The sequence below is a fragment of the Oncorhynchus masou genome, chromosome 23 (assembly GCF_036934945.1).
Source record: "Oncorhynchus masou masou isolate Uvic2021 chromosome 23, UVic_Omas_1.1, whole genome shotgun sequence".
In the NCBI taxonomy this organism is placed as follows: Eukaryota; Metazoa; Chordata; class Actinopteri; order Salmoniformes; family Salmonidae; genus Oncorhynchus; species Oncorhynchus masou.
This window is the reverse complement of record NC_088234.1, coordinates 59,234,164-59,253,500: the sequence shown is the minus strand read 5'-3', so window position 1 is coordinate 59,253,500 and position 19,337 is coordinate 59,234,164. Positions and strand designations below refer to the sequence as shown.

At 42.3% G+C, this 19,337-nt stretch overlaps 1 protein-coding gene across 1 annotated transcript in view; it reads left to right on the top strand.

Moving 5' to 3' along the window:
* The window catches only part of LOC135511125 (zinc transporter 6-like), a 76,972-nt gene that overhangs the window by 15,005 nt on the left and 42,630 nt on the right, over positions 1-19,337 (top strand). Inside the window, exon 5 of the mRNA XM_064932688.1 lies at positions 19,135-19,177. Coding sequence (XP_064788760.1) covers positions 19,135-19,177 — 43 coding nt within the window. The remainder of the gene's footprint in view (positions 1-19,134; positions 19,178-19,337) is intronic.

The following is a 19,337-nucleotide window of genomic DNA, read 5'->3' as shown; positions in this document are numbered from 1 at the left end:
GCATGCACACTTAAATTAAAGGGCAACTACACTCAATCAAAATGTCTTAGATTTTTCACAGACCTCAAAAGTGGTCTCCTGTGTGGTTAAAATTAGTGCTGGCATAATTACAGTGTAACCGTGTAACTGACGGTTATGGATGAAGACCGCCATGAAAATAAGATAATCGTCATGACCGTAAAACAAATGTATATATGTTTTGGTCGAACAAATCACAGACTGACTGACCACAATGCAGCAGCAGCAGCACATATAGAAATAGAATGAATAGAACAGGTTCAGAACCTCTTACCCTGGCAATTTGACTGAACTCATAGGTACACTCGCAATGGTTGCCAGTATTGTGATGCAATCATTTCAATGGTAATGTAGAATGTCAATGTAGGCTAATTTTGCTGTGGGGCAATGAGATTCTGAAAGATTCTGAGATTCTGAATCTTTCTCCCACAGCCCTTTTCCCCACGCGTTTCCATGGTAATTCCATTGTGTGTGTTGGAGTTCGATTGACCTCTTTACCGCATCCATGGCTGCTAGTCCACCCATTATGTCATCATTGACTTGAATGAGTTCATTGTTGTGAACTTAGAAAATCCAGTCTAGTTTTTTTTAAATTAGTTTGGTTTTGAAAAGCAAAAACCTGGAAAGATTATTTGAAAATCTGTCCTTCTCCCAACTGTATTTGTTTGCTGTGGTATCTTTTTGGTATTGAGTATTGTGATTCTAAACCTACTATCAAACTCCAAATTATGATATTGTGACAGCACATGTATACAGTGGGGCAAAAAAGTATTTAGTCAGCCACCAATTGTGCAAGATCTCCCACTTAAAAAGAGAGAGGCCTGTAATTTTCATCATAGGTACACCTCCTTCCATCAGCAAGGGCATTGAAGATGAAACATGGCTGGGTCTTTCAGCATGACAATGATCCCAAACACACCGCCCGGGCAACGAAGGAGTGGCTTTGTAAGAAGCATTTCAAGGTCCTGGAATGGCCTAGCCAGTCTCCAGATCTCAACCCCACAGAAAATCTTTGGAGGGAGTTGAAAGTCCGTGTTGCCCAGCAACAGCCCCAAACATCACTGCTCTAGAGGAGATCTGCATGGAGGAATGGGCCAAAATACCAGCAACAGTGTATGAAAACCTTGTGAAGACTTTCAGAAAACGTTTGACTTCTGTCATTGCCAACAAAGGGTATATAACAAAGTATTGAGATAAACTTTTGTTATTGACCAAATACTTATTTTCCACCATAATTTGCAAATAAATTCATTAAAAATCCTACAATGTGATTTTCTGGATTTTTTTTCTCATTTTGTCTGTCATAGTTGAAGTGTACCTATGATGAAAATTACAGGCCTCTCTCATCTTTTTAAGTGGGAGAACTTGCACAATTGGTGGCTGACTAAATACTTTTTTGCCCCACTGTATGTTGTTTGTGTGGTGTCAGGACAACACTAGTTTGTGTGGTGTCAGGACAACACAGGTATGTGTTTGTATACTGTATGTGATAGGCGCTGTACAAGCTTGTGGATGTTGTTTTAGCTGTGTGTTATGAGTTTGGTGCTCAGACCCGAGAGGAACGGTAGTGTAGTGGTCTGAGGTCTTTTATTATAGTGTGTCTGTGTGGCAAATTAGATCTCTTCCACATCTCTGAAGGTCTTCCAGTCATTGCATATTTCCCCTAATGTGCTGGGCTGAGCATTTGGCTTCCGGTTCATTAGACCATCCTCCTCTCTCCCTCCCCCTTCATAGTAAACAATGCCAGTGTTAAAACAAAGCAAAGCTACGCTGCTGTTGCATAGGAGATGTGTACTTTTCATACATGCTCCGTACTGCCTACGGTGGACTAGTCATTCCAGTAGAGCATCATCAACTGAATGACATTGTGAAAACAAAAGAGAATCTCTAATTGAATTTGATACGATAATGTCCCAAAGGCATGCAGGACGGAACCATAGAATGTGGGGTTTGCATAATTGGGCCAAAATTGGCCATGTCAGCAGCCATATAGTCACACAGGAGGAGGAAGAGCTGTGAGCCTGGTCTGAGAACAATCTGAAGTCCCCATCAGCAGCACCAAGCCTCATCCCTGTGACTGGTCCTAGCTGCTCATTTGTGAGAAAGCGGCTTCCTGAAGAGATCTCCTATTCTAAACTTGAGCAGGAGATGTTTTTCCACAAAACTCTAAAGTGGAGGGCTACTACTCCTAATCCTTCCTTGCAGATTGGATAGAATCAATGTTAGCTCCACAGAGTTTGACGCAAACCTGCGGGTAATCCTTCACTGACCCATAAGTTCAAGTGCAGCATTCGTGGTTGAGCGAGATAATGATTAACTAAGAGAAAATGCGACTACACTTAAATCTCATTGTCTATTTATGGGGGTTTCCAATTCAGTGACACTGAACAAAACACGAGGACTACATGCTGCATTTCTCTCTGACAGGTCTATTTATAGTGCATTTTCATTAAGCGGTTGTTAAACAAGCATGCATAACGCTACTTGGAAGAGAACATGTAATTAACAGTGGCATTGCAGGCTATTACTAGGCTTAGCATGTGAATACATCGAGGCCTAGTGATAGACTAGCACCCTCTCCAGCTGCCTCAGACTACTACAACAGGAGATGGGCTCCTGCCCTATGGGCCATTCTGGCTCGGGCAAGGCTTCTTACTTTTTAGGCCTAATTTTGATTATAAGGGCAGCATAAATCCAAAATAAATCCCTTTTAATAATTTGGTGGGTGCTTATATTTGTGCTATTTCACACATGTTCAAGTGTGTATTATACTCAGGTGTGAATTGGAAATGGGATATACAAAAAACACATCTCCCCCTGAGACACCCTCGGAGAGTGGGGTTACGGCCAGGGTCAGCCATTATCAACAGCAATTAGGGTTAAGTGCCTTGCTCAAGGGTCTACGGCAGATTTTTCACCTTGTCAGCTTGGTGATTCGGACGAGTAACCTTTTCAGTTTACTGGCCCAACACTACCCGCTCGGCTACCTGCCACCCTAAGATGTCATTAGCATGAAGCCTTTCAAATTCAAAAGGAAGGCATTGCAGTGCAACAATTTTTTTTTCTCCAGTTTCTCATAAATATACTCTCTTAGGAGGCTACTTCCGCTGATATATAGGTACATTATCCTGTCTGTAGCTAATAGCTAGGAAGAATGGTGGAAAGATAATAGCTTGTAATTTACAGATTTGTTGCTAATTTCAGGAAGAATAGCCATATGTACCTTTAAGGGATAGCAACCAGAAATGTATTTATATAGCTAGCAGATATTGTGGACCTGATGAAGATCCTCTGGATCAAAACATCATTAAAGGTGGTCATTATTTGGGAGTAAACAGTGTGCAGGCCTTTATGTTCTTTTCATGTATGTACCATTAGCCAAGCACGCACGTTTTTTGATGGATGTGCGTGTGACCACAACCATTTCTTTAACTGAAAATGTTCTGATTCGATAACAATCGATTTCCTTTCATTACCTATCTACAAAGTATCTGATAATTGTGCCTTCAGGGGTGGTGTTGGGACGTTTCCAGGGATGACTCTTAATTGTATTTCCTTGATTCCTCGCATCCTCTCTCCTCACCTCCTTCTCAAAGCGCATTTAGTGTGTGTGTGAGCATAACTGATCCTAAAGTGGTGCGCTGTTCCGTAGGCTGTCGGAATAAAACAGATGAGTCTACAGGAATGTTTGGTGTTGTCAGCTGGTCCGGATCAAATTTTGCACCGGAAGACTAGATAAAGTTTCAAGCTGTTGAAAAATGTCCATGCCTTAATTTGATATGTGTATCCCTCTTTTGTCAACACTTCTTTTAGCTGGATCAATAGTTGCCTGGGATTGTTGGTTGTGTAGGTCATTACAGACGAATACAAACTGACTGCAGTGTGCACTGGGTTATTGTTTTCAAGGCCCATGATCCTCTAGGTTTATTCCCTTCTTATACTGTTTGTTTACTATGGCAATTATTCTGCTGAATTGATACGCGGGATTATACTGGATGATTAGAAAGGGTTACTTTTAAGCATGTTTAATGCTCTGTTGTGATTCCTGGAAATTCAGGACATTTATTTTCTGTCTTGATGGTGTTATGGAACGTAGTGACTGGCCTTGGTTCAGAGTCTTGTTTTTATTTGTTTAATTTACAGTTTAGTGTGCAGTGTGTTTAGTTTCTGGAGAGAAACACACACACACACACACACACACACACACACACACACACACACACCTAATCTTTGTGTTTGTTCTATGTGTGTGTTAGTGCATCTGATGTCTGTCTGCTCTGCTCCTTCATAGCAGACAGCCTCCTCTCAAAAGCACTATACTCTGGGACTGTGTGTTCCCACCGCACTTCTACAGCTGGGGAAGCCAAGCGAAAGGAGGTCAAGTGCCTGTTCTGCAGGCTTATAAACACCCCCCCCTCCTCCTCCTTTATCCCCCTCTCATCCTTCCTCCTGCCCGGAGAGAGAGGGAGAGCTGAATGAAAGGGTTTACCCTGTCCTTACAACCCCCCCCAGTCTGAGCGGCTCGCTCAGTGTGGCTCTCAGGAGATTGGCATGGTGGCAAACTGTATGCAGATGTCTCCCCCCCAAAAAGTCTCTGTGGATAAGAGAGTGTGACTGTCAGAGATGGGAAGAGATTGTGTGTGGCACTTGAGGTTATCCTGTCTAGGCCCTTGCAGCATGTGTGTCCATGTGTTTGTTTGTTTATCTTTGTTTGTTTGTGTCTGTGTGTGCACGTGTGTGTCTGCGCTCCAGTGTGTCTGTATTTGGTGAAGGGAGAGTTAGTTAGTCCCCAGGCCCCTCCTGTTCTTCCCTGCTAGAGCACAGCTGGTGAGTCCCACAGGGCTGTGAGTAAAGGGAACAGTCCTACATTCAGATTCACTTTCTGTTCCAAACAATTCTCAGCTTTGCCAATAATAAAACTCTAATTTATTCCCCATACAACCACATAAAAAAATAATATTAGGTGGGTGCTTATTTGTTCTATCTCACACATGTACAAGTGTGTATTATACGCATAAGTGATTGGAAATGTGTTTTTGCATATCCCAACTCCCCCTGAGACACCCTCGGAGAGATGGTGACATCTGCTTTACTTAGAATCTAGCCCTGAACACTGATCTATAGCTACACTGCTCAAAAAAATAAAGGGAACACTAAAATAACACATCCTAGATCTGAATAATGAAATATTCTTATTAAATACTTTTTTCTTTACATAGTTGAATGTGCTGACAACATAATCACACCAAAACTATCAATGGAAATCAAATTTATCAACCCATGGAGGTCTGGATTTGGAGTGACACTCAAAATTGATGTAATGTCCTTAAAACAAGTCAAAATGAGGTTCAGTAGTGTGTGTGGCCTCCACGTGACTGTAAGACCTCCCTACAACGCCTGGGCATGCTCCTGATGAGGTGGCGGATGGTCTCCTGAGGGATCTCCTCCCAGACCTGGACTAAAGCATATGCCAACTCCTGGACAGTCTGTGGTGCAACGTTGCATTGGTGGATGGAGCGAGACATGATGTCCCAGATGTGCTCAATTGGATTCAGGTCTGGGGAACGGGCGGGCCAGTCCATAGCATCAATGCCTTCCTCTTGCAGGAACTGCTGACACACTCCAGCCACATGAGGTCTAGCATTGTCTTGCATTAGGAGGAACCCAGGGCCAACCGCACCAGCATATGGTCTCACAAGGGGTCTGAGGATCTCATCTCTGTACCTAATGGCAGTCATGCTACCTCTGGCGAGCACATGGAGGGCTGTGCGGCCCCCCCAAAAAATGCCACCCCACACCATGACTGACCCACCGCCAAACCGGTCATGCTGGAGGATGTTGCAGGCAGCAGAACATTCCCCACCTGTGGACGTCGGGCCCTCATACCACCCTCATGGAGTCTGTTTCTGACCGTTTGAGCAGACACATGCACATTTGTGGCCTGCTGGAGGTCATTTTGCAGGGCTCTGGCAGTGCTCCTCCTGCAAGGAGGTGGTAGCGGTCCTGCTGCTGGGTTATTGCCCTCCTACGGCCTCCTCCACATCTCCTGATGTACTGGCCTGTCTCCTGGTAGCACCTCCATGCTCTGGACACTACGCTGACAGACACAGCAAACCTTCTCACCACAGCTCACATTGATGTGCCATCCTGGATGAGCTGCACTACCTGAGCCACTTGTGTGGATTGTAGACTCCGTCTCATGCTACCACTAGAGTGAAAGCACCGCCAGCATTCAAAAGTGACCAAAATCATCAGCCAGGAAGCGGTCTGTGGTCACCACCTGCAGAACCACTCCTTTATTGGGGGTGTCTTGCTAATTGCCTATAATTTCCACCTGTTGTCTATTCCATTTGCACAACAGCATGGGACATTTGTCAATCAGTGTTGCTTCCTAAGTGGACAGTTTGATTTCACAGAAGTGTGATTGACTTGGAGTTACATTGTGTTGTTTAAGTGTTCCCTTTATTTTTTGAACAGTGTATATAATAGCTCCACGAGGTTTGCTTTTTTTTCATAGACATTTAGTTCATAGGCTAGAACTAGGTCATGTGGTTCGTGGACAGTATGTTCAGTACAGCTAATGGCCTCATTACCTTATGTAATCTTTATCGAGCTACCTAATATGAGCTAATCTAATGGCAGCATCTGGTTTTGATGTTGTTAAATTAAGACACTTTGGTACTCCTGAGACATTCCACAGTCACAGACTGAGATCCACCCTGATGACAGGAACGTATCCAAGCCAAATCTGGTCAGAGACTGTTTATTCAACTCAGGGTTGGAGCAGGGGAAGATTTCACTACAAGCTGGTGTGGAGCTCCTCAGAGGCCTGTTCTTGTACCCCTATTAATTTCTGACAGTCTACTTAAAGTGTGGAGTTCCAGCCTCTTTCTGCAGCCTCACGTTACACAAGCCTATTAATTATTGGACAAAACCAATGTGCTGCTCACCCGTGTCTTCCTATTCAGAGAGCTAAGCTATATCCTACTTGCCTCATCCAACAGGATTCAGTGTATGCTGTCGCTCTGACAACAGTAGGGCCAACTTGTACAAAAGCCATGGGGGGGGGGGGGTTCAGTAACACCACACTTTGAATAGGTGAGAATTGTTATTGTTGATTACAGCTAGAGATTTTCATGATTATGTTTTCTGAAGGCTTTGTGGCTGTTTATACACCAACTGTCAAGAGTAAACTAGTGAGAAACCTTTGCATAGAACCTGAAAACAACTTCAAAGGTGTGGTTATATGCATAGAAATACAATCTCATTCTATACCTTGACCATTATCAGAACACTATCTTACTAAATGAGTTGTGTACCATCTTCATTGTTTCCACTGAATGGTGAATTGAAATGTTGATCTCTGAGTTCAGGTTTTCTTTCAAGCAATTCTCCAATGTTTTTTTTTGTGGTCAGCCGAAAGTTTCTTAGTGAGTGCTGGTAGTCGGAGTTAGTTCAGGTTGTGGTTACTGACAGGTCAGTTTTGATGGGTCAACTATCTCAACAATTGTGTGCTTATGTCTGTGTGCTGAACTATATACAGTTTGTTGTCACTGACTTCTCCCTCCCTGGGCCACTAAGGTAGGTGTGTGTGTGTGTGTGTGTGTGTGTGTGTGTGTGTGTGTGTGTGTGTGTGTGTGTGTGTGCTCCCAGCTCTTTGTGCCAGCCAGCCCTGAATGCGTGTCTCCCTGGTCTCACATTCACCCCCTGTGGTTGTCAGCACGGGCCCAAGGCCCAGACCAGCCGCCGCTTCCTTTGCACGGCTCCCATTTCCCCTGCCAGGTGTTTCTGTGTAGTCAGTCAATAAAGCTTTTAGTTTACATATGGAGCGATCTATTGTTTTAATGTGCCGCGTTGACAGACACCCGAGATGCCCTGGTCGATGCATGTTTCTCTGCGCAATGACAGCCCACTGCTGCAGTTTGCAAATCTCTCCTTTCTGAGATACCGTGTGTGTAACCTGTGTCTATGCGCCAATGCGGTTAGGACCCAGCAGAGCCTGGCCCAGGGAAAGGTGATACACACCCGTGGCCCAAAGGCCCGTCAACTTTTGCTTATCCTCCGATAACCAGGCAGCACTTAATGCCGTTAATGGGCTCTGTTCCCTGGGGTGGAACTGGGGCCGGGAGGTGGGGCTAGGGGCTGAGGTTGGGGGGGGGGGGGGGGCTGGGATGGCAGCAAGGCATAGGGAACAGTCAGCCAATCAGACTGCCTTGGGATTCTGCTCTGCAGACGACATTAAATATGCAGCTCCTGAGTCATATTCCTCCACTGCGCTCCTTCCCTTTATAATCTCCCATTGATCAGGTCTGAAATCATACTCCAGTGACCTTAATCTGCACACATTATGCTCCATGTATTGGGTTCAACTCTGGAGGGAGCCGGTCCTCTGGGTTATGACTACTTTTGCTGCTCCATGCCGGACAGCTGTTCCATGCCAGACAGCTCACCAAACCGGCTCCGCGCACCAGAGGCAAAATACCAAAACTAACTAAACCAACTACATTCATTTGGGGACAGGTCGAAATGCATAAAAACATTCCTGGACAGTTAGCTAGCTTATTGTTGTTAGCTAATTTGTACTGGGAGAAAAACGTTGGGTTATTATTACCTGAAATGCATAATGTCTTTTTTTTGTAGAATATTTACCCTTTAAAAAAATATATTTTCTTTCACACAAACTTGTGAATGATGGCAGACCAAAGGGAGGGTGGTGCCACTTCTCCTCTAGATGCTGTTAATTTATCTAAAACATCAGGTGTATACTGATGGTTATTGCTACGATTGTCAGTCATGTAGCTGCTGTACTGATAATCTCACTGTGTCCTTGCTGGGATGACACAATCCGTCTACTGTCAGGGAATGCCGACACCCCAGACAAACACATTGGTTCATCGTTCCACGGGAACGGACAGTACACAGCGTACCATCATGTTCTGAATAATGGCCAAATCTACTTTGCTTCCTATTTGACTGAATCGCTTAGGAGTAACAAACACAAGTCTAACATCTATCTGAAACTGCTAAACTACCTGTTCACTACCCTCCTGTTCTCCGGGGATGTGCAACACAACCCTGGGCCTAACATCACCGAGCCATCGATACTCACCGTAGTGGGGAGCAGTGGATGGCCGCGGAGGCGGGTGATTGCTATGCTCCCATGGTTTCTCTCGAGGCACCCAGCTCAAAGATTAAATGTAACTCTCCAAACATATCCAAGTCGCTATATGCGATCCTTGACTCTGCTCTCGGCACGCAAGCTGTTTTAATTAGTTCCATGCATCCAGTGCAAGCGGAAGGGATAGTTAATTGCACTACCGAACTGCCCCTAATCAAAACGGCCTAAACCCAGCTTCCAGAAAACAGCGAAAATTGTACTATTTTCAATGTCATTTACTCTCGAGTCATCTGGGACCCACGAGCTAAGCCCGAGGGACTACTAGGGGGCATTTGAACATTCGCGGTGTCATTCAAGGAAGTGATCAAATTCAACATCTTCTTAGACTCCAACCTTTCAGAGACATGGCTCCATAAAAACTCTCCATCAGCTGCTTTGATTGTGCCTGGCTACAATGTTTTCAAGAGAAACCGGATTGAAGGAAGATGAGGGGGTCTGATGATTTACATGAAAGAACATATCCGATGTAAACAAATTGAGTGGTCATGTGATAATGAACTAGAATGTATTGGCCCAAATGCTACGGTCTCCCCAAATGTCTTTTACCCTTATTGGAATGTATAGACTACCTTCCACCAAACGTGTGCTCTTTGATCAATTTAATAACATGCTTAAGGAATGTGATTTTGGGATAGAGGTCATCTTAATGGGAGATTTTAACATTCATTATCAAGACAAGATTTGTAGCAAAACCCTCAAACGATCACGAATACCTTTGACCTTACACAGCTAGTGTAAGGTCAAAGGTTGATCTGGTGTTCAGTAATAAACCAGAGAGAGTTACTAAATCATTCAATATGGTTACTGGCCTGTCTGATCATAATCTGACACGTATAGCCATAAAGATTTCCAAGAACAGGTTTAACCTCTTGTTAGAAAGCCTGATCAGCTCAGAACACCTAAGAGTGATTTCAATTATTTTGAAAATGCAATTAAGGGAATTACCTGGAATGATCCCTTGTTCTATACAGGTGTGGAAGCTGGTTTTTCTATCCACAATCAGGACTACAATAAATGGCTTCCTAAAGAAAAGAAAATCATCTAAACCTGGCCAAAAGACTACTCTTCATTGGCTAAATGGAGAAATAATGGAGACAGATGAAAGAATGAGATTATGCTCTAAAGCCTTAAAGTCCAAATTAGAGTATGACTTAGATTTACCATGTTGAGAAATAAGGTGATGAAAGAAATCAGATTGGCCAAGGCAAACATTTTTTTATCAACATGATTGGTGAAGAAAATTGATCTGGGAGAAGATAATAATTAACTAGGCCAGGCGTTCCGCTAGTGGAACCCCTCGACAACATTCCGCTGAAAAGGCAGTGCGCGAAATTCAAAAATATGTTTTAGAAATGTAACTTTCACACATTAACAAGTCCAATACAGCAAATGAAAGATAAACATCTTGTTAATCTACCCATCGTGTCCGATTTCAAAAATGCTTTACAGTTAAAGCACAACATATGATTATGTTAGGTCATAAAAAGCAGAAATATAGATTAAATGAATCACTAACCTTTGATGATCTTCATCAGATGACACTCATAGGACATCATATTACACAATACATGTATGTTTTGTTCGATAATGTGCATATTTATATCCAAAAATCTGTTTACATTGCCGCCTTACATGCAGTAATGTTTTGATTCCAAAACATTGTGATTTTTGCAGAAATACTCATAATAAACATTGATAAAAGATACAAGTGTTATTCACATAATTAAAGATGGACTTCTCCTTAATGCAACCGCTGTGTCAGATTTCAAAAACACTTTACGGAAAAAGCATAATCTGAGAACGGCACTCAGAACCCAAAACAACCAGAGGAATATCCGCCATTTTGGAATCAACAAAGTTCGAAACAACACCATAAATATTCACTTACCTTTGATCTTCATCAGAAGGCACTCTCAGGATTCTCAGTTCGACAATAAATGACTGATTTGTTCCATAAAGTTCCATCATTTATGTCCAAATAGCCACTTGTTGTTAGCGTGTTCAGCCCAGTAATCCATCTTCATGAGGCGCAGGCACTTCATCCAGACGACAACTCGAAAGTTCCATTACAGTCCTTTAGAAACATGTCAAACGAGGTATGGAATCAATCTTTAGGATGTTTTTAACATATAACATCAATGTTCCAACCGGAGAATTCCTTTTCTTCAGAAAAGCACTGGAACGAGAGGTAACTGTCGGGAGCTCGCGTCATGACACCAAGGCTCTCTGCTAGATCACTGACTCAGAGGTCTCATGAGCACCCCCTTTTATAGTAGAATCCTCATTCAAGTTTGACATCTAGTGAAAGCCGTAGGAAGTGCAACTTTATCCATATCTCAATGTGTATTCAGTAGGCCAAGCTTTGAAAAACTACAAACCTCAGATGTCCCACTTCCTGGTTGGATTTTTCTCAGGGTTTTGCCTGCCATATGAGTTCTGTTATACTCACAGACATCATTCAGTTTTAGAACAGTTTTAGAAACTTCAGAGTGTTTTCCATCCAATACTGATAATAATATGGATATATTAGCATATTAGCACCTGGGACAGAGTAGGAGGCAGTTCCCTCTGGGCATGCTATTTATCCAAAAGTGAAAATTCTGCCCCCCCCCCCCCCAAAAAAAAAGGTTACAGGGAAAGACTACAGTAACATTGCTAAAAGGCTAAAAATCAATGTGAATGACAGTCTAACACAGGATGCAGTCAAAATAGCAACAGCCTTCAATTCCTGCTTTGTTGACTGTCAAAGTACTGACACAGAGCCCTTCCACTGGTTTCTTGGGCTCAGCGCTAGTGAATGACACTCACCCATTCTTCATCATAAGGGAGGTTTCTGAGTCAGAAGTGAACAAGGTGATTATCTCACTAAAGAACTCTAAAGCCAAAGATGTGTTTCGGCTGGACTCTACCTTTCTTAATAACTACAATGAGTCAGTCATTGGCCCGATTACTAAGGTCACCAACAGGTCTATTCGTCAGGGGCTATTTCCCAGGGTACTGAAGTTGACCTTAACAGCCATCTTTAAATCCGGTGACCCTGCTGACGTGAGTAACTACATTCCCATTAGTATACTACCTGTGGTGTTGAAGGTTGCTGAAAAGTGTGTAGCAGAGCAACTGACTGCCCACCTCAACAACAGCCCCTTCACATTACACTACATGCAGTTTGGCTTCAGAGCAAAACACTCCACAGAAACGGCCAACTGCTTTCTTCTAGAAAATGTGTCCAAGATGGACAAAGGGGGTGTTGTTGGGGCTGTATTTCTAGACTTAGGGAAAGCTTTGGATACTGTTAACCAATGACGTTCTCATCACAAAACTGTCCAAGTTCAACTTTTCCCCCGATGCCATGATGGATGAAATCATACCTTGAAGGCAGAACCCAGTGTGTCAGTGAGTAATGGAGCTATCTCCCACTCTAAGCTATGATGTGGGCATGCCCCAAGGGTCAATACTGGGGCCCCTCCTGTTCAGCTTGAACATTAATGATCTGCCTTCTGTCTGTACTTGGTCTGAAGTTCAAATGTATGCAAATGATAGTGATACCTACTCATTCCAGGGTTTTTCTTTATTTTTCAATTTTCTACATTGTAGAAAAATAGTGATGACATCAACACTATGAAATTACACATGGAATCATGTATTAACCAAAAAAGTGTTAAACAAATCTAAATATATTTGAGATTTTTCAAAGTAGCCACGCTTTGCCTTGATGACAGCTTTGTACACTCTTGGCATTCTCTCAAGCAGCTTCATGAGGTACTCATCAGGAATGCATTTCAATTAACAGGTGAGCCTTGTGAAAAGTTTATTTGTGGAATTTCTTTCCTTCTTAATGCGTTTGAGCCAATCAATTGTGTTGTGACAAGGTAGGGTTGGTATACAGAAGATAGCCCTATTTGGTAAAAGACCAAGTCCATATTATGGCAAGAACAGCTCAAATAAGCAAAGACAAACAACAGTCCATCATTACTATAAGACATGAAGGTCAGTCAATCTGGAAAATGTCAAGAACTTTGAAAGTTTCTTAACCTGTTGAAACTCTGGGGGCGCTATATCATTTTTGGATAAAAAGACGTGCCCGTTTTAAGTGCAATATTTTGTCACAAAAAGATGCTCGACTATGCATATAATTGGTAGCTTTGGAAAGAAAACACTCTGACGTTTCCAGAACTGCAAAGATATTTTCGTGCCCTAGAACGTGAGCTACAGGCAAAACCAAGATGAAACGGCATCCAGGAAATGAGCAGGATTTTTGAGGCTCAGTTTTCCATTGTCTCCTTATATGGCTGTGATTGCGAGAGGAGTGAGTCAGCCCTTTCTGTCGTTTCCCCAAGGTGTCTGCAGCATTGTGACGTATTTGTAGGCATATCATTGGAAGATTGACCATAAGAGACCACATTTACCAGGTGTCCGCCCGGTGTCCTGCGCCGAAATTGGTGCGCAAAAGTCAGCTGCAAGTATTTTTCCACAGAATTCAGAGAAGAATGCAGGCTTCCACGAACGATATATCAATGAAGAGATATGTGAAAAAACACCTTGAGGATTGATTCCAAACAACGTTTGCCATGTTTCGGTTGATATTATGGAGTTAATTCGGAAAAAGTTTGACGTTGTAGGTGACTGAATTTTCGGTTCGTTTCGGTAGCCAAATGTGATGTACAAAACGGAGCAATTTCTCCTACACAAAGACGCTTTCAGGAAAAACTGCACATTTGGTATGTAACTGAGAGTCTCCTCATTGAAAACATCCGAAGCTCTTCAAAGGTAAATGATTTTATTTATTTGGTTATCTGGTTTTTGTGAAAATGTTGCATGCTAAATGCTACTAGATTAGCATACTCTTACACAAATTAGTGAATTGCTATGGTTCAAAAGCATATTTAGAAAATCTGAGATGACAGTGTTGTTAAGAATAGGCTAAGCTTGAGAGTAGGCGCATTATTTTCATTTTATTTGCGATTTTCAGAAATCGTTAACGTTACATTATGCTAATGAGCTTCAGGCTATAACTGTATACAGGTTTTTTTCATAGCCAAACGTGAACAAAACGGAGCGATTTGTCCTACACATAATATTTTTTTGAAAAACTGCACATTTCCTATGTAACTGAGAGTCTCCTCATTGAAAACATCCGAAGCTCTTCAAAGGTAAATGATTTTATTTATTTGGTTATCTGGTTTTTGTGAAAATGTTGCGTGCTAAATGCTACTCAAAATGCTAAGCTAGCTTAGCATACTCTTACACAAATTAGTGAATTGCTATGGTTCAAAAGCATATTTTGAAAATCTGAGATGACAGTGTTGTTAAGAAAAGGCTAAGCTTGAGAGTAGGCGCATTATTTTTATTTTATTTGCGATTTTCAGAAATCGTTAACGTTGCGTTATGCTAATGAGCCTGAGGCTTTAGTCACGATCCCGGATCCGGGATGGGGAGTTTCAAGAAGTTAAAGTGCAGTCACAAAAACCATCAAGCGCTAAGAAGACATTTGCTCTCATGAGGACCGCCACAGGAAAGGAAGTTTCAAATTGACCTTTGCTGTAGAGGATAAGTTCATTGGAGTTACCAGCCTCAGAAATTGCAGCCCAAATAAATGCTTCAGAGTTCAAGTAACAGACACATCCCAACATCAGTTGTTCAGAGGAGACTGCGTGAATCAGGCCTTCATGGTCAGATTTCTGCAAAGAAACCACTACTGCCTCCCGGGTGGCGCAGTGGTGAAGGGCGCGATACTGTGTATCGGAGGACGCATGACTTTCAACCTTCGTGTCTCCCGAGCCCGTATGGGAGTTGTAGCGATGAGACAAGATAGTAGCTACTAAACAATTGGATACCACAAAATTGGGGAGAAAACGGGGTAAAATTTTAAAAAATGAATAATAATAAAAGAAAAGAAACCACTACTAAAGGACACCAATAAGAAGAGACTTGCTTGGGCCAAGAAACACGATCAATGGACATGAGTCCAAATTTCAGATATTTGGTTCCTACCACCGTGTCTTTGTGAGATGCAGAGTAGGTAAACGAATGATCTCCACATGTGTGGTTCCCACCGTGAAGCATGGAGGAGGTGGCATGGTGCTTTTCTGGTGACACTGATTTATTTAGAATTCAGGTTACTTCACCAGCATGGCTACCACAGCATTCTGCAGCGACACACCATCCCATCTGGTTTGCCCTTAGTCCCAATATATTTTTCAACAGGACAATGACCCAACACATCTCCAGGCTGTGTATGGGCTATTTGACCAAGAAGGAGAGTGATGCATCAGATTACCTGGCCTCCACAATCACCCAACCTCAACCCAATTTACATGGTTTTGGGTAAGTTGGGCCGCAGGGTGAAGGAAAAGCAGCCAACAAGTGCTCAGCATATGTGGGAACTCCTTCAAGACTGTTTGGAAAAGCATTCCAGGTTAAGCTGATTGAGAGAATGCCAAGCATATGCAAAGCTGTCATCAAGGCAAAGGTTGGCTACTTTGAAGAATCTGAAATATGTTTTTATTTGTTGAACACTTTGTTGTTGGTTACTACATGATTCCATATGTGTTATAGTTTTTACGTCTTCACTATTATTCTACATTGTAGAAAATAGTGAAAATAAAGAGAAACTCTTGAATGAGTAGGTGTGTGTAATGTATGTGGTAATGTATGTGCATGCAAAGAGCAAACGACACGCTGCACAAGAACTCACTACTCTAATAGAACAGGGTCTCAAAGTGATTGATGGGAAGCCCAGTAGCCATTATCACTGTTACATCCTCAGAAAGCATGAACTTCTGAGTTGGGAAAATCTTGTGCAATACACAGACGCATGTCTTGTATTCAAGATCCTACATGGTCTGGCTCCCCCTCTACTTAGTACTTTTGTTAAACAGAGAACCCACACCCATGGCAGCAGATCTGCAAGGTCTGCCATGAGTGTTGACTGTATTGCTGCTTTCCATGTTGTCTGTAGCTTGTGAGGTGTGGAAACACTTTGTTGCTTTTTGTGCTTTTGCTCTGTTTGCATGCTACATGTTGCTTGTCCTATGTTTCTCTGTCTGCATGCTACATGTTGCTTGTCCTATGTCTCTCTGTCTGCATGCTACTTGTTGCTTGTCCTATGTTTCTCTGTCTGCATGCTACTACATGTCGCTTGTCCTATGTCTCTGTCTGCATGCTTCATGTTGCTTGTCCTATGTCTCTCTGTCTGCATGCTACGTTGCTTGTCCTATGTCCCTCTGTCTGCATGCTACATGTTGCTTGTCCTATGTTGCTCTGTCTGCATGCTACATGTTGCTTGTCCTATATATCTGTCTGCATGCTACTTGTTGCTTGTCCTATATCTCTGTCAGCATGCTACTTGTTGCTTGTCCTATGTTTCTCTGTCTGCATGCTACATGTTGCTTGGCCTATGTCGCTCTGTATGTGCTCACTGCTCATTGTTTGTCTGTATTGTAATTGTTTTTAATAACCTACCCCAGGACTGCGGATGAAAATTAGCCAGCTGGCTAAAACCGGCACTTTTACTGAAATGTTGATTAATGTGTACTGTCCTTGATAAAAAATATATTAATAAACTGTTAAAAAGGGGAAACCTAGTTATTTTTTCTTTTCTTTGATTCATCTCTCATTCATCCTCCTGTGGATTTTATATGGCGGTTGGCAACCAACTTAAGGTGCATTACTGCCTCCAACTGGACTGGAGTGTGGACCTCCCATCTTTTAAACACCTACGTGGGTATATGCTTGTAAAAACCAATGAGTAGATAGAGACGGGGCCAAGTTCTATTTTAGCGCCTGGCTATGCAGACACTAGCAAGTAGTTTGAATGAAATTATTGATTAACATGTATGTTTTTAACTTTTTCAACATGGCCGGTTTGGTCAGCATGTTAGCATTAAAATGTATCAGACAACTGGGTTGTCTGATACCACACACTGCATCTGTCCTAACAGATGCCGTGTGTGGTGAATACACTGCGTGATGGATGTAAAAACACTGAGCTGACGTTTCCTGATGACAAATATCATCCTGTTTTGTTTTGGTAAACATTGTCAATCTTCTAATCATTGAGAGTGAATAGCCAATGCTCTGCTCCAGGGCTTATCCGACTTTATCATTAATTTACCAATGGTCCAGTCTAGCCTATGTCCTCCCTGATGTTATAGTACATTCACATGATTAACACCTAAAGATGAGACACCTGTACCACCACAGTGGATTTATAGGATTGGGTCACAGTTGAAAGGCCATATGGGATAATGACTGTATAAAATAAATTATTTAAATACTGAACTATATTGTATGATCAAAAAAATGAAATTTTATGATGATACAATTTCTCAGCAAAAAATTCCCATAACATCAAAGAGCCACCACCATATTTTACAGTGGGTATGAGGTTCTTTTCTGCTCATGCATTCTCATTTTGGCAACAAACCCTCCACAGGTATGCCTGGCCAAAGAGCTCTAAATGAGAATACATAAGCAGAAGAGAACCCCATACCTACTGTAAAATAAGGTGGTGGACCTTTGATGTTATGGGGCTATTCTGCTTGTGCTGGTATTTTTCTCAACAACCTGGTTGCATCTGCCAGGAACTTGAAACTTGACTGCAAGTAGACCTTCCAGCAAGACCATAACCCTAAGCACACCTCAAAATCCACAAAGAAATGGCTAGTTTGCCACAAAATCAACATTTTACAATGGCTATCTCAGTCTCTGGACTCCCTTTGAAATCCTTTGGTTTAATATTAGAGGGCAGTCCATAAGTGCAGACGAAGGATATGGAAAGATTCTGTATGTAGGAATGGTCTAAGATCCTTCCCAACGGGTTCTCCAGTTAGCATAAAACATTTTAGAACAAGGCTTAGTGTTGTTAACCTCACAAGGTGAGGTATTGAAATCAGGGGTGTCAATAATTTTGACCTCTACTTTTTTGAGAAATTATAATTACTAGTTAACTATCTTTCTCTGAATAATTGTATTAGTATATTAGCTCAGTATTTGAATGATTTATTTTAGTCATTTTTGCTCATCTTTATCATGGGTATCAATCATTTCTGACTCCACTGTATATTCCTGTGTGCTCTGGCGGTGATGCAGAGTGCTGAGCCGTAACCATGGTGGCGTGGTAGGTACAGCACAAACCAAGCTCAATCAGTCCGATAGATCCCCTGGGCCAACGGCTAATGGTCGGCGTGTATCCTGAATTACATCACCTCAGTTTGGCCAACATGGTAGAGCAGTGTGAAAACAAAATGTTCCTCTCCATGCAAAGCTTTGCTAATCTCCTCCATCATATCCAGCTTACATAAAGCTGGGTTTGCAGTCCGGCGGATATCACTCTGCCTCCACCTTTGTTGCCTCCTGGTCCTCCAGCCTACTGCTGCTCTGCTCTACAGTGCCCCCTAGAGCTGGGGAGTTTGACTGTGAGAATGGCACGGCACTACTCCCTGTGTTTTTAAAGTCTAGATACATTGGGAAGCAGTAGGAGGCTTGATACTGGGTCAGGCTTGCTCATTGAATCTATTAACAATGACAGGCTGTGTCTGTGTATATGCGTGGGAGTTGGCATCTTTAGCTCAGACACGACAGCTACACTGTCATCTCTACTGGACAGGAATGGCACAGTTTTGGGGGAGGGAATCCTTGGCAACCAAAGGATATTTATATTTTTGTCTGTGAAATGGCTGGTACACTAAGGCTGTATTGCAGCTGATTTATCATCATAGAACATTTGTCTTGTTGATTGACAGTAGGGCAGGCTCTATTCAATTACGGTTCATCTCATCAATATAGTCTATGTCAATTAAACTGGTGTATTGCCGCTATCCCCTTCATACATGTTACAATGACTTTTACAGAGCAAAAAAGTGTTTTCTTAATTTCTATTAGAATCAATTCAAGTAATATATAGCACTCACTGATCATGTTTTCCTCTGTCATTTCAGCCTTAACAGCATACACATACCTCACCATCTTCGATCTCTTCAGGTGAGTAAATGGGCATCCCGGGGAGCATCATGTTTTATCAGCACTGTCTAAAGGAAGTTTTATACTAAGCTAAATATTGTACCAAACACTTGTGTTGAGCTCTTTTTACTAGAGTGCAATTGTTTGTGTTGAGGTGTTGTTTGTCATGATGATTTACAGT